This window comes from Myotis yumanensis, unplaced genomic scaffold (genome assembly GCF_028538775.1).
Source record: "Myotis yumanensis isolate MYYU_CA2020_CCGP unplaced genomic scaffold, mMyoYum1.0.hap1 SCAF_1, whole genome shotgun sequence".
Taxonomy (NCBI): domain Eukaryota; kingdom Metazoa; phylum Chordata; class Mammalia; order Chiroptera; family Vespertilionidae; genus Myotis; species Myotis yumanensis.
In genome coordinates, this window is record NW_027223752.1 from 131893708 (window position 1) to 131907181 (window position 13474).

Here is a 13474-nt window from a genome sequence, read left to right on the forward strand (position 1 = left end):
CCAGCAGCTAAACCTATCTGTGGGAGAGTATCCACTAAAAATGTATAACTTCATGCTGAATTGTGTTCCAAAGTCAGTGAAGAAAATCTGTCTAAAAGTGATCCTGAAATATTGGCTTCTGAGTACTCAATAGAAGCAAATTCAGACCCTATCTGGCAAAACTCACATTCAACCTAAGGCTCCAACAACTCTCAACAATAAAGTTCCAAGGAAGTGGTTACTATTCCAAAACAAACCAAAAAATATCACAACATGAACAAGGAAACAGATTCCAACATTTTGCATTATATGAAAATATAATATAACATATTTTTGGTATCGATAAAGAAGTTGAGATGATAACAATTATGAGCACAAAATAAATTAACTATTTTAAAAGTGAACAAAGATATTTTATTAAGAAACAAATTGAATTTCTAGAAATGAAGGATATAGTATAGTAATTGAAATAGAAAACTTAGTAGCTAGACTAGGCAACAAAGTAATAAAAAGGGAATTGATAAACTAGCAAATAGGTCTGACGAAATTATGGAGAATGTAATACACACAGACAAAAATAGATAATATGAAAACTAGGGTTAGCAACATATGTTAACTATCTAGTCATAGTTCCAGAAAAAGAGAATAGGATGAATGCCAAAGAAATACTTGAAAAAATAAACACAGAATTTTCCACAATTGATGAAAACCCAAAACTAAGCAAATCAAAAGGAATACATCCTAAACACAACATAACTAGAGGCCTGGTACACAAAAATTTGTGCACTCGAGGGCTCCCTCAGCCCGGCCTGTGTTCTCTCACAGTCTGGGACCCCTCGGGGGATGTCCACCTGCTGGTTTAGGCCCACTCCCTGGGGGAATGGGCCTAAGCTGGCAGTCAGACATCTCTCTTGCTGCCCAGAAGCCCTCAGGGGATATCCACTTGCCAGCAGGGAGCAGACCTGAGCTGCAGTCAGACATCCTTAGTGCTGCTGAGGAGGCAGGAGCGGCTCCCACCAACAGCACAGTACTGGCAGCCATCAGCCTGGCTTGTGGCTGAGCGAACTCCCCCTGTGGGACTGCACTGACCACCACCAGGGGGCAGCTCCTGCGTTGAGTGTCTGCCCCTTGGTTGTCTGTGTGTGTCATAGTGACCAGTCATTCCCATCGTTCTGCGGTTAGGGTGAATTTGCATATTACCCTTTTATTATATAGGAGTGCCTGGCCAGCCTGGGTGAGGGGGCTGAGGATCATTTTCAGGCTGGTCACAGCCCCTCAGGGTGGGGGTCCCCGCTGGGGGGCCTGGCCAGCCTGGGTAAGGGGCTGATGGCTGTTTGCAGGCTGGCCACAACCCCCAGCCACCCAAACTCCCAGTGGAGGCTGGCTGGAAGCAGGTATCTGGGATTTATTTAGCTTCTATAATTGAAATTTTGTTGCCTTTTGAGGAGGCCACAGTCAGCCAGAGCAGGTGGGAAGCTTGGCTTGCTTCATCGCCAGGGCAACCAAGCCTCCTGCTTGCTTCAGCTCCGTGCCTGCCGGCCACCATCTTGGTTGGGTTAATTTTCATATAGTCGCTCTGATTGGCTGGTGGGCATGGCATGGGCATAGCAGAGGTGAGGTCAATTTACATGTTTCTCTCTTATTAGATTAGATAAGTATTCACTTTAAACTATAATAGTTTTTAAAATTTTTATACTGCACTACTAATAGTACTACTACTAAGATACCAAATGCACTTTTGGACTTCTGTGGCTCTTTTGCTTTAATTAGCATATTTGTCTTTTATTAGTGTTGATTATGTAAGATAATTCTATTTTCCTAGGAAATGCACACTAAAGTATTTAGGAGTAAAGAGGTATCATGTGTGCAACTTACAAATGGTTCATATATTATATCTAACAGACCTACATTTACATTTATTTAGGCAATAGACAGGAAGGGAGAAAGGATAAAGTAAATGTAGTAAATTGTTAACATTTGAGGAATGGTTTTAGGAATTTTTTTGTACTATTGTTATAACTTTTCTATAAGACTGAAACTTCTAATACAAAATATTTCTAAAAGAAAAATTTTAAAAATAATTTTAACACATTATAACCCATTTTATGAAATAAACCACAAATTCATATTGATAAATGAATAAATTAAAAGTTTAATGAAGAAGAGATATTTACACTGACTCTAAAAACTTCCCTATAAAGCAATAATTGTGAAGTGAAAAAAGAAACATTACAGTGGAGAAACCCAGTAGATACTGCCTTCACTGATGAACATTAACATCACAAAGAATGACAAATCAAAACTGTAGGTCACATCACAGGATGCAATGAGAAGAGTATAGGACTACTTCTGTGATGCTCTTGCTAAAAATGTCTGATCTGAATCCTACATAATAAAAGCCTAATATGCTAAGTGTCTGGTCATCTGTTCAACCAATCAAAGTGTAATATGCTATGCTAAGGCCAACCACTTGCTATGACATATACTGACCACCAGGGAGCAGACACTCGACCCAGTAGATTAGCTTGCTGCTTGAGTCTGGCTGATGAAGACGGCCTGGACATGCCCTGGAGCCCTTCCGCGGTCCCTCCCTGGCTGGCCAACCTCCCGCGCCCCCCCCCTCGTAATCCAGGACCACTCAGGGGATGTTGGAGAGCTGGTTTCAGCCCAATCCTGCAGGCCAGTCCAAGGGATCCCTCTGGTACACAAATTCATGCACTGGGCCTCTAGTATTATCATAAGGAAACATCAGAAAAATCCATGGTCTGAAATTGAAGGACGTTCGACATACATTAGTTGAACTTCCTCTTCAAAGGATTCAATGTCATGAAAGTCAAGGAAAGACTAAGGACCTGTTCCAGCCTGAAGGAAAAGAATAGCCACTACAGCTCAATGGAACCTATGGATCTGAACAGGGTCTTCATGCTATACAGACAAGTGGCAAAATTTGAAAAGGATGTGAGGATGAAACAATAGAATGTATTAGTGTGAATTTTCTGATTGTGGAGGTGGTATGGTAGACAAGTGGAATGTACTAAAGCAATAAAGCACGGTGGCACAGTGTAACAATTTACTCTCAAATAGTTCAGGGAAACAGAGTTCTTTGAACTAAAACTTGGAACTTTCTGTAATTTTAAGACTCTTTCTAAAAATTCATTCAATAAATGGAAAAGTAGAAAAGCCTTAGGCAAACTTTATTTCCCCCACAAGGAAAAATTTTTAAATATGTGTTTAAAATTGCATAAGTCCAATGCCATGATAACATTTTAATATAGCTAAACAGAAGCCATAGCAGCAGATACCAAAATTATCTCTGTCTAAATCTTTAGGATCAAATATTGTGATAAAATTGGAATATGTAAAAATATCTATCAACTAGCTTCACTAAAATATGAAGGACAAGTTGTTTGCTTTGATGTTGTTTAAACAGTTGGTATTTGAGCAATTTGAATGTGTATAATTCAATAGTGCTGGCTTTCATTTACAAAATCTGCTTAAAACTTACTTAGATGCCCCCAAAATACTCCAGTTTAAAATACTATATAAATTTTCATCAAATATATGATCAAAAATTTTTTTCTTTAATACAAGTTCACGTCATGTGTCTAATGGAAAACAAAATGTTATGTAAACAGTACAGTAAATAATTTTTTACTGTTTATGTTTCAGATCATGTAATTTTTCAGCAAAATCTCTTTATATTCTTTTTGTGTTTTCAAAAGTAAATCTTGACATGAACTTGACTGACTGATTGATCCTACAGATCCTACAGGACAAACTCTATAGGATTCAGCTTCAAATTTAGCAGCATCTGGAAAGAAAAAGAATTGTATTCTTTAAACTACAACTAAGTATAAGTGTTAAAAACAATAAAGACTTCTATATCTGGGTACAATATACAACACAAGAATACTATGAAACGTAATTATTAATTCAGTGGTTGCACACTGTATTAATTGGTATCATGGCTAAGTATCAGAGCTTCTGGTTTTCCCCATATTCAACACCATGCACTAAGGTAGTGTGACAAGCACTGGAGTTACAAGGTGAAGATGACACAGCCCACCCCTGAACAATCATTTATATATATAAATGGCTAATATGCAAAGTGTCCCCTCAGGAGTTTGACTGGGAGACCGGAAGTTCGAACGCTGCTATGATGTGTGTTGCCCACCAGGAGGTGGCGCGGAATGAAGCAAGGCCCGGGCCCAGAGCTGGAAGGCCCCAATCGACCCTGATTGCCAGCCAGGCCTAAGTACCCTACCTTTGCACAGATTTCGGGCACCGGGCCTCTAGTTTACTGTAAACTGAAAAAGCAACAAACGAGCAAGCAATTTCACTCAGAGTCATAGATACCACCAACCAATATAACACAGGGCACTATTGGAGCACACAGAGGAGACATCCCAGTTTTGTGTCAATATTGTCAGCTTTTTGCTGGAGGTGATATGTAAGTTGATATCTGATGGACAAAAAAAAAAAAAAAAAAAAAAAAAAAAAGTATGCCAGAAAGAGAAATGAAGCAGATGCGAGAACTAGAAATGAGGAAGAACATTTGTGGAACTGGAAATGTCTAGTTTAGCTGCTAGAGCAAAGGGGCAGAGCAGCAAATAGAAGGCTGCATTATTTGGCAACAACTAAATGGACTTCAGTGTTTTTACTCCACGTAAAGGAATTTGGAGTTTTCATGAAGGTAAAAGAATGACAAGTCAATGACTGGAGTTTTGAATATTTCCCCTCAGTTGACAGTTACATGAACTGTAACTGCTTGACAGTATTACTAGATGAGTCTGGTTATTTGGCCTTATATCACTAGTAAAAACATGAGAAGTGATGAAGCCAGTTTTCTGACCATAGTTTCAGTGTGCAGGTCGACAGTCCACGGCAGAGGGAAGGAAGAGAATAGCCAGAAATGAAGAGAGATGCATGCTGGTAGACTTCTGAGGTCTTTAAAGAGCCATAGAACATGGTGATTACATGTGGGATAAGTATATTCTTCCTTATGACTGTTTATATTTCACATTTTTCATTCACATGGAAAAAAATATTTAATGCAGTATATATTATCCAAACATGGAAACAGATGCCATTTCCTATTCTCAGTTTATTTACAAAATCAACGATATCTAATAAGTTTTGGCAACATACCTTCTCTAGTTAGGGTTTCTCCATACTCCTGCCATATCTGAAATAGGTCAAATATTATTTTTAGTATTTAGGTTAAATAAGAGACATTATTAGAGAAATGATATATAGCTTATGAAATGTGTCTTTTAAATACTACTTTTAGAGACTGGAGCATTAGGGATTGCACAAATAGAAAAATAATCACATAAACAAAATTAATTCAGACTCATTTTAATTTTAGATAATAGAGAGCATGCATATATAATGCTATTTAGATTAATCTGATAGAAATACAATTATTATTGGTCCATTGAATAACCATAACTTCAGAAAAGTAATATTTGATACCATTGGTTTAAAGAAGTTTAAACAAGTCAAGTCATATTTAACACTGAATGCATTACTTTGCGATTCCAAGAAAAAATGCTATTTATAAAAATTTAGGTTTTTGTGAGTTTTTTTTTTACTTGAATTGATTTTTATTTTAAATGATCTTTACATCCCCCTTCAGGCCAGGTGCTGCTAGCCTACAGCCCCCCTGAGTTGCCTTTCCCTGCTGGGGGGCGGAGGGAGAGGGCTGCCCATGGGGGCGCTGAGGGGCCACACGTGGTTCTGTGCCTCGCAGGCATGTTGCTGGGTAGGGGTCTGCTCCCGGGGGCGCCTCAGCTTCTCCTGCCCCTCTTGCCACTCCTTCCTGATCCCCAGGCCCCAGCCCAGTGGTTGGTCCTGGCACAGCCCAGGCCAAGGCAATGGGGACCCTTCCACGGTGTACCTGGAGCAGAGGCCTTCATGGGAAAGAGGCGGTGTCTGGTGTCTTCCAGGAAACCGGAGGGAGCCCGTGGTGACCCCTGGTGACCCTGTTCCCAACGCTGGAGATCCAGAGGCAGCCTGACTCGAGTTGTCATGGATATGCTGGCAGAAGACAGTGTCTGCATTCTAAATCATGGAAAAGCCCATAGGAGAGATAAGTGACTTCGGACTCAATATATTCAGATGAGTCTGTTGCTTCACATTTTGCCCTTGTCACTGTTTTTTGATGAAGACATCAAAAAACGCTTTAAGGATTCAGAGAAAAAAAAACCCTTTCCTAAAAAAATGAGTAAGATTTTTGGAAGAAAAGCTTACAGGCGCTCTATTAGATGAAAAAACATGTTCTGTGCGCCGAGAACAATTAAATAAGGCTTTATCATGCCTGCCGAGAGGTTTGCATTGATAGAGATAATTTAAAGAGAAAATTGGATAAAATGAACAAAGGCAACCTGAATGTTTAAAAGTATTGAATGAACAGCAGCAGTCTAAAGAAATAGAAGTCCTCAGGCTAAGAACAGAGGTGGAAACACTGCAGGTGATAAGGAATTTAAATCCACCTTCATCAAACTGGGAGGTGGAAAAGCTGAGTTGTGACCTGAAGATCCATGGCTTGGAACAAGAACTAGAACTGATGAAAAAAGAATGTAACTCTCTCAGAATGGAGCCTCAAAAAGCCAAACAAACACATCCATCTCAGGAAGACAATCTGCAGAGCAGAGCTCTCCAAAGACTAAGTATTTCAAGTGATGATATGCAAAATGTATACTGGGAGCTGAAGGGAGAAATGTCTAATTTGCATCTGGTGACTCAAGTACAGATTGAACTGAAAACCCCAACTGCCATCAAGAAAGCCTGTGCCCCGTAGGATTCCCGTAAGACCTTGGCAAAGACAGCACACAACTGCACTTGACGAATTTCACTGCAACAAACAAAAGACACCCCCCTCTCTCACCAAATGGCAAAACTCTTTGTCTTACCACAGCTTCCCCTTTACTAGGAGATGGAAAAGTTTTATCAGAGAAAGCAGCTCCCCATCATGCACAGATAATGAGAGACCCATTCCTCATGACTGCACAAACTTTCAGGAACATTACTCACATGGCAGAAATTCCCTGGAAGATAATTCCCAAGCCCTCCTAAATCAAGTGAGACAGCATTTGGGGAGACTAAAAATGAAACGTTGCCTTTACCCATCCTGCCACCACCGCATAACTTGGATCAACATAATCAAAACTGCCTTTATAAGAATGAATTCTGAAGAGATCTGTGACTTGGTCATGAAGTTGCTGCACCTCCCCCAAGGGCACTCTTGAGAAATTCTTTAATAAACTGAAAGCGGGATTTGATTAAACTTTTGCCAAGTTCCTCAATGTACACGTCTGCACATACTGTAACGTATTATGTAGTTGATTTGCCAGTAGGAGAGAGCAACCCTTCATCTTCACATTCTGCCTAACAATCATATACATTACTAACAAATTAATAAACTTGTTTCAAAAAGACAAAAAATAATAACAAAATGAGCTTTCTATTCTTATACTTTTAGAAAATTAAAAGTTTAAGATATGTTCTATGCTATTAATTTTTCAATCTAAAATTACAAAAGTGGTACTTTCATAAGGTCACATGAAAATTCTGCTGGCAAAAGATAACTGAAACTATGCTACTGTCTGTATTACGACTGAGACATTTCTTTATTCATATGAACAACAAAAGTTTCAGAAAATCTTTGATTTGAGGAATAAAAAAATCAATATATGGCCCTGGCCGGTTTTCCTCAAAGAGCTTCAGCCCTTTGACGTAAGGGTTGCAGGTTTGATTCCTGGTCTGGGGCATTACCAGGGTCGCAGGTTTGCTCCCCGCCCCCAGTAGGGTTGCATGCGGGAGGCAACCATTAAATATTTCTCTCTCACATGGATGTTTCTTTTCTCTCTCCCCCTCCTCCCTCCCTCCCAGTCTCTCTGAAAAGCAATGGAAAAAGTATCCTCAGGTGAGGATAAATAACAGTAACAAAAATCAATATATAATTCTGTAATTGTAATAACCTTGTTTTCTTTCTAGAAATTAGAGCTACATTTGGAAACAAACAATTATAATTATAGTCTACTTAATAATGAAATGTGTGGGAATACTTCCAATTATATTAAAAGTGTCCTGATCTAGAGTGTTCTTAATAAAATTTTTCTTTAAAAAGGTATCTTTTCACTCAATGCCTGAAACAGGGTTTAAAATAGTATATTAAGCATTAAACACTGTGGTGATCATTATCATGTGATACCCAATGCCAAATTTCAGGTATGAAGACAAATTTTATGACTAACATGCTCCCCAGTATTTTTGGAGGCTGTTTTTATTAACACTTATGACAATAGCATGACAGACAGGCTTATTAAATGGATAATGTGGCAACATTACTAGACAGACTTTGTAAAATAAATAGCTCGATACTAGATAAAGACCAAGGCCTTTATTGAATCAATTTTCTGTCACCATTAATAAAATAGGTATTATTTGAATCACACTTTTACACAACTTGAATTAAGAAACTACCCATGGAACATTATTCTCTGTTCCCACAAAAGCTCCTTTCCTAAATATTTACTTCTGTGATGTTTATGCTTATTTCTAGGTGAGGACTTTGTCCAGAGGGTGGAAGGAGCTTGAAGTTCCAACATTAATAAGGAGAACACATCTGCCATTTTATTCCTATTGTGTCATTTTCAACAATATAAAAAGGTGAAAAAAGTATACACATTAAAACAATGTATCAGCAACATTCAATTCAAAGGATTTGTCATTAGAAGGATTTTTCTCAGAACTGGTAGTTCCCAAACTCTCTCCCATAGGAATCTGTTTCCCCTGTGGACACCTGCAGGATTGCAGAGCTTCAGAGTCTCCATCCCCCCTTAGTTAGGCAGCTCGATTTGTCTGTATTATATAAAACATTTTCATGCAAATTCTAAAAATAAAATTTCTAGTCTAAAAAAATATTTAAGGTATGAAAATCACTGATTTATTTTTTTTAATTTTTTATCAAGCATATATATGTCATATTTCATGGAAAGTTCCATAGATTTCTGCTTTCATACAAAAAGCATAGTGAAGGTAAATATGAGCAAATTGGGAGACCAAGATGGCGACATAGGTAAACACCAGAAATTGCTGCCTTGCACAACCGCTTCAAAAATATAACTAAAAGACAAAAAGGACATCATCCAGAACCACAGGAAGGCTGGCTGAGTGGAAATTCTACAACTAGAAGGAAAGAGAAAAGCACACTGAGACTCAGAGGAGGTGCGGAAGTAAAGTGCAGAGGTAGGGAGGCGCACGCAAAAAGGGCAGGCAACTGAGGACGTGGTTGTCTTTTTTAATCAGGAGAAAGTCACAAGCTCCCAAATGCTCTGAACTCCACTTCTGGGCGAGTCTTTGGGGACCCGGATTCATACAGGGAGAAACTGGACTGTCTGGCATCGGTTGGAACTCGAGGGCGACTTCCTCTCAGAGGTGCTTGCAGTGATTACTGCGGGACACTGAGACACGGTGCCTCTTAGGGTAGAACTGAGTAGCAGCCATAGCTGCTTGCTCCACCCTGTTGAACCCCTGAGACCCTGCCCCACCCAAGCTGTGTGCAGAGGCATTTGCATATGAAAGGCCTGGCACTTTGCAACCTGAAAATTACCTAACAAACTGCAGCTTGGTCAGAGAGACCCAGAACTTCCAAAAGAAGGCCCAAGGCCCCACAGCAGCTTGCATTGCTTCACAGCTGGACCTCATCTGGGCACCTCCAAACCCCAAACAAAGAAGAGGAATCTGCAGATCTCTCCATAGCTCCTGCTGGGTAGCCTCAGGCAGAGGCTAAATTAGCACCTCCTTAGAGATCCAAGAGCCAGTGTACCCAGTGGTCAGATTGGGACCATCCAGATTACAACTCCTGAGATCCATAAGGGACACACTCAGGGGGCAGACTCAGTGAGCACCAAAGCCCCACTGAAGCAAGTCTTGCCCCAGAGGGGTATCTCAAGCACAGAAGTTCTCCCACTGCAGACACAGCTGATTCTCACAGCCAACTGGCCTGGAGGTCAATTCCTCCAAGTGATATCTACAACAATCAAGGCTTAACTACAACAAGACAGTGCACAAAACCCAGAAAGGGGTGCACCAAGAGTGTCCACCTCAGGTAACTGGGGAGGCTGAGCCACTGGGCCCTATAGGACACCTAGCACAGAAAGCCACTCTATCAACACAGGGAAGCAGCCAAAATGCAGAGACAAAGGAACGGGTCACAAATGACAGAAATGGAGGAAAGCAAACTACTGGACATAGAGTTCAAAACCACACTTATATGGTTTTTCAAGAATTTTCTAGAAACTGCCGATAAATTTAGTGAGACCCTCAAGAAATCTAGTGAGACCCTCGAGGTTATGAAAAAGGACCAACTAGAAATTAAGCATACACTGACTGAAATAAAGAATATTATACAGAGTTTCAACAGCAGACTAGAGGATTGCAAGAATCAAGTCAAAGATGAGAAATACAAAGAAGCAAAAAACACCCAACCAGAAAAACAAAAAGAAAAAAGAATCCAAAAATATGAAGATAGTGTAAGGAGCCTCTGGGACAACTTCAAGCGTACCAACATCCGAATTATGGGGGTGCCAGAAGAAGAGAGAGAGAAAGATATTGAAATCCTATTTGAAGAAATCATGACAGAAAATTTCCCCTACCTGGTGAAAGAAATAGACTTACAAGCCCAGGAAGCACAGAGAACCCCAAACAAAAGGAATCAAAGAGTACCACACCAAGACACATCATAATTAAAATGCCAAGAGCAAAAGACAAAGAAAGAATCTTAAAAGCAGCAAGAGAAAAACAGTCAGTTACCTAAGAGGGAGTGCCCATATGACTCTCAGCTGATTTCTCAACAGAAACTATGCAGGCCAGAAGGGAGTGGCAAGAAATATTCAAAGTGATCAATAGTAAGAACCTACAACCAAGATTACTTTACCCAGCAAAGCTATCATTCAGAATTGAAGTTCAGATAAAGAGCTTCACAGACAAAAAAAAGTTAAAGGAGTTCATCACCACCAAATCAGTATTATATGAAATGCTGAAAGGTATCCTTTAAGAAGAGCAAGAAGAAGAAAAAGGTAAAGATACAAATTATGAACAACAAATACACATCTATCAACAAGTGAATCTAAAAATCAAGTGTATAAATAATCTGATGAACCGAATAAACTGGTGAATATAATGGAATCAGGGGCATAGAAAGGGAGTGGACTGACAATTCTTGGGGGGAAAGGGATGTGGGGGGTGTGGGAAGAGACTGGACAAAAATCGTACACCTATGGATGTGGACAGTGGTGGGGGGTAAGGGCAGAGAGTGGGGTGGGAACTAGGTGGAGGAGAGCTATGGGGGGCAAAAGCGGAACAATTGTAATAATCTGAACAATAAAGATTTAATTTAAAAAAATATTGTAATAATTATGTATGGTGCCAGGGGGTGCCAGACTTATGGGGTGATCACTTTGTAAGTTATATAAATGTCTAATCACTATGTTGTACACCTGAAACTAATATAATATTCAATGTGAAATGTAATTGAAAAATAAAGTTACAAAAACATCAAAAAAATATGCACAAACTGCCAGGATTTGGAATTGGTATATCTTCCTTCATGCTCTATTTCTCTCTTGTATTTCTTGCTAATGTCAGTTTGTCTATCATTAGCAGCTAGTCTTTTTTACCTCCCCTTAATTGTCATTTCTAATATGTTAGTAATTGAGAAACCAGATAAGCAAACTTTGAAACTTTGGCTCCAAATACACAATTCTGCTTGAAGGCTTTAATGTCCCCTGAATAAACTGCACAATATTTAATGTTTTTATTTTGTGGCAGCTCTTGTGGTTACTCAGAGTTTCATTTACTTTCTGGTTCTTGTCTCTCTTTTGGACAGCGGAGGACTTGGTGCAGGCATATAAGCATAACCAATGAAAATCACTGACTTAGTCCAAGTTCCTAATTTGTCCTAAGAGGCAACAAAAGCTCAGAGAGATTACAGGTTGCCTGAGGTCAGAAAACCAATTAGCTGCAGGCCCAAAGTGGGCTCTAAGGCCTAAGGTTCTGTGCTGGCTCCTTCCTCATATTTATGGAAAAATAAACAAAACTTTAACTATAACTCAGAGAAAATGAATCTGTAAAACTGTCATGTAGCTCACTAACTTTTTAGCATGAGACACAAAATAATAGCGTTGTAACTCACCTATCAATTTTTAAGCAATGAGTAAAAATATAGAAACAGAAATTAATATCCTATATCCTATTTGTAGCAGTCATTACACTCAATTAATAAAGCACAGATTATTTAGCCACAGGACAAGAAACTTGAAGGAGAAAATCTTTAGTTAAACTAAGGAAATTCTTCCTTAAAGGAACTATCCATTCCCTCCAAATAAAACTTGGTTTACCCAAATCAACCAACAAATGAATTATCTGTGTTGGGGGTTATCTATAGCAAAATTTAAAACACAAAACAGATTTCTCTTTACTGTTTGGCATACTTCTGCCCAACCTCTTTCATCCTTAGTTGGTCTGTACACAAGACATGAACTTAATTTCCATTATGACTTAACCCCATCAGAAATCATAGGAGCACCTTCACTTCTCTGCCCTCCAGTCTCCACAGGAGGCCTTAGGCTCTCTCTACCTTCCTAACTAGGGGACAGAAGAGATATCTGATGTGTGCACTTGAGAGAAGGAACTGAGGATGCTTGCTTAGCCCCAAAGCACTTCTTTGAAAAGACATGGCTGCCCACAGTCACATGAACTTGGGTCTGCTCTCATCTCTGCAGGGAGCAGCCTGCCCAGGGACAGGTGTCAGGTATTTCTTCCCTCCACTCACAACTGGGTGTGAAACTGCCTGATTTGGGATGAGTGTTCAGAAGCCCTGTGACCCCACATCTAAACCATATTTTCCAATTCCTTACTATGTGTGAGTAACCAAGCTAGTAAGTCCATCTCCATCTGCCTGACTCTATGATCTAATCTCAAAAGGGAAGCAGGGCTGTCATTTGCCATCTACTCCAGCACAGCTCCAACAAGAAAGATGACTACTCTACACTTACAGAAATGTCTTCTCCTTCCTTGACTTTATACTTAATGTACGTTGTTCAAAACAACCCCCTTTTAAAGAGGGAAAAGTTATATTTTTGATAGAAAAATGCAGAGAAGCCAACAACAACAGCAAAACACAAAAAATGCAAATATATGCTCATTCATTTAACACTAATTTATTGATAGGCTACCATTCTATTACATTTGATATTACAGGTTGAAAAATAATGTTGCCTTCTCCTTTTGAGACCAATTGATACACATATACAAACGACACACGCATCTACATTCCCGTGTGTGATATATGGTCAGTAACTATTGATATTTTTAAGTTAAATTTTGGTATCATCCTTATTTTAAATGTTATAAAAATAAATGTAATATAAACTAAATAAAATCAAGTACATTTGCACATTTGAACTATAGCAATTCATTATCTAATTGT

At 39.2% G+C, this 13474-nt stretch overlaps 1 protein-coding gene across 7 annotated transcripts in view; it reads right to left on the reverse strand.

The window, feature by feature from the left end:
* Window positions 1–13474, reverse strand: part of LOC139021487 (ankyrin repeat domain-containing protein 26-like) — a 190481-nt gene that overhangs the window by 11240 nt on the left and 165767 nt on the right. For 5 of the 7 annotated variants that reach the window (XM_070431902.1, XM_070431898.1, XM_070431878.1 and 2 more), the window contains 3 exons: window positions 5879–6042; window positions 5128–5164; window positions 3158–3790 (listed from right to left, as the gene is read on the reverse strand). In XM_070431902.1, coding sequence (XP_070288003.1) covers window positions 5133–5164; window positions 5879–6042 — 196 coding nt within the window. In that variant the 3' untranslated portion in view covers window positions 3158–3790; window positions 5128–5132. Of the gene's footprint in view, window positions 1–3157; window positions 3791–4257; window positions 4442–5127; window positions 5165–5878; window positions 6043–13474 lie in introns of those variants that run through there. The other 2 variants (XM_070431891.1, XM_070431883.1) reach the window with 2 other exon arrangements.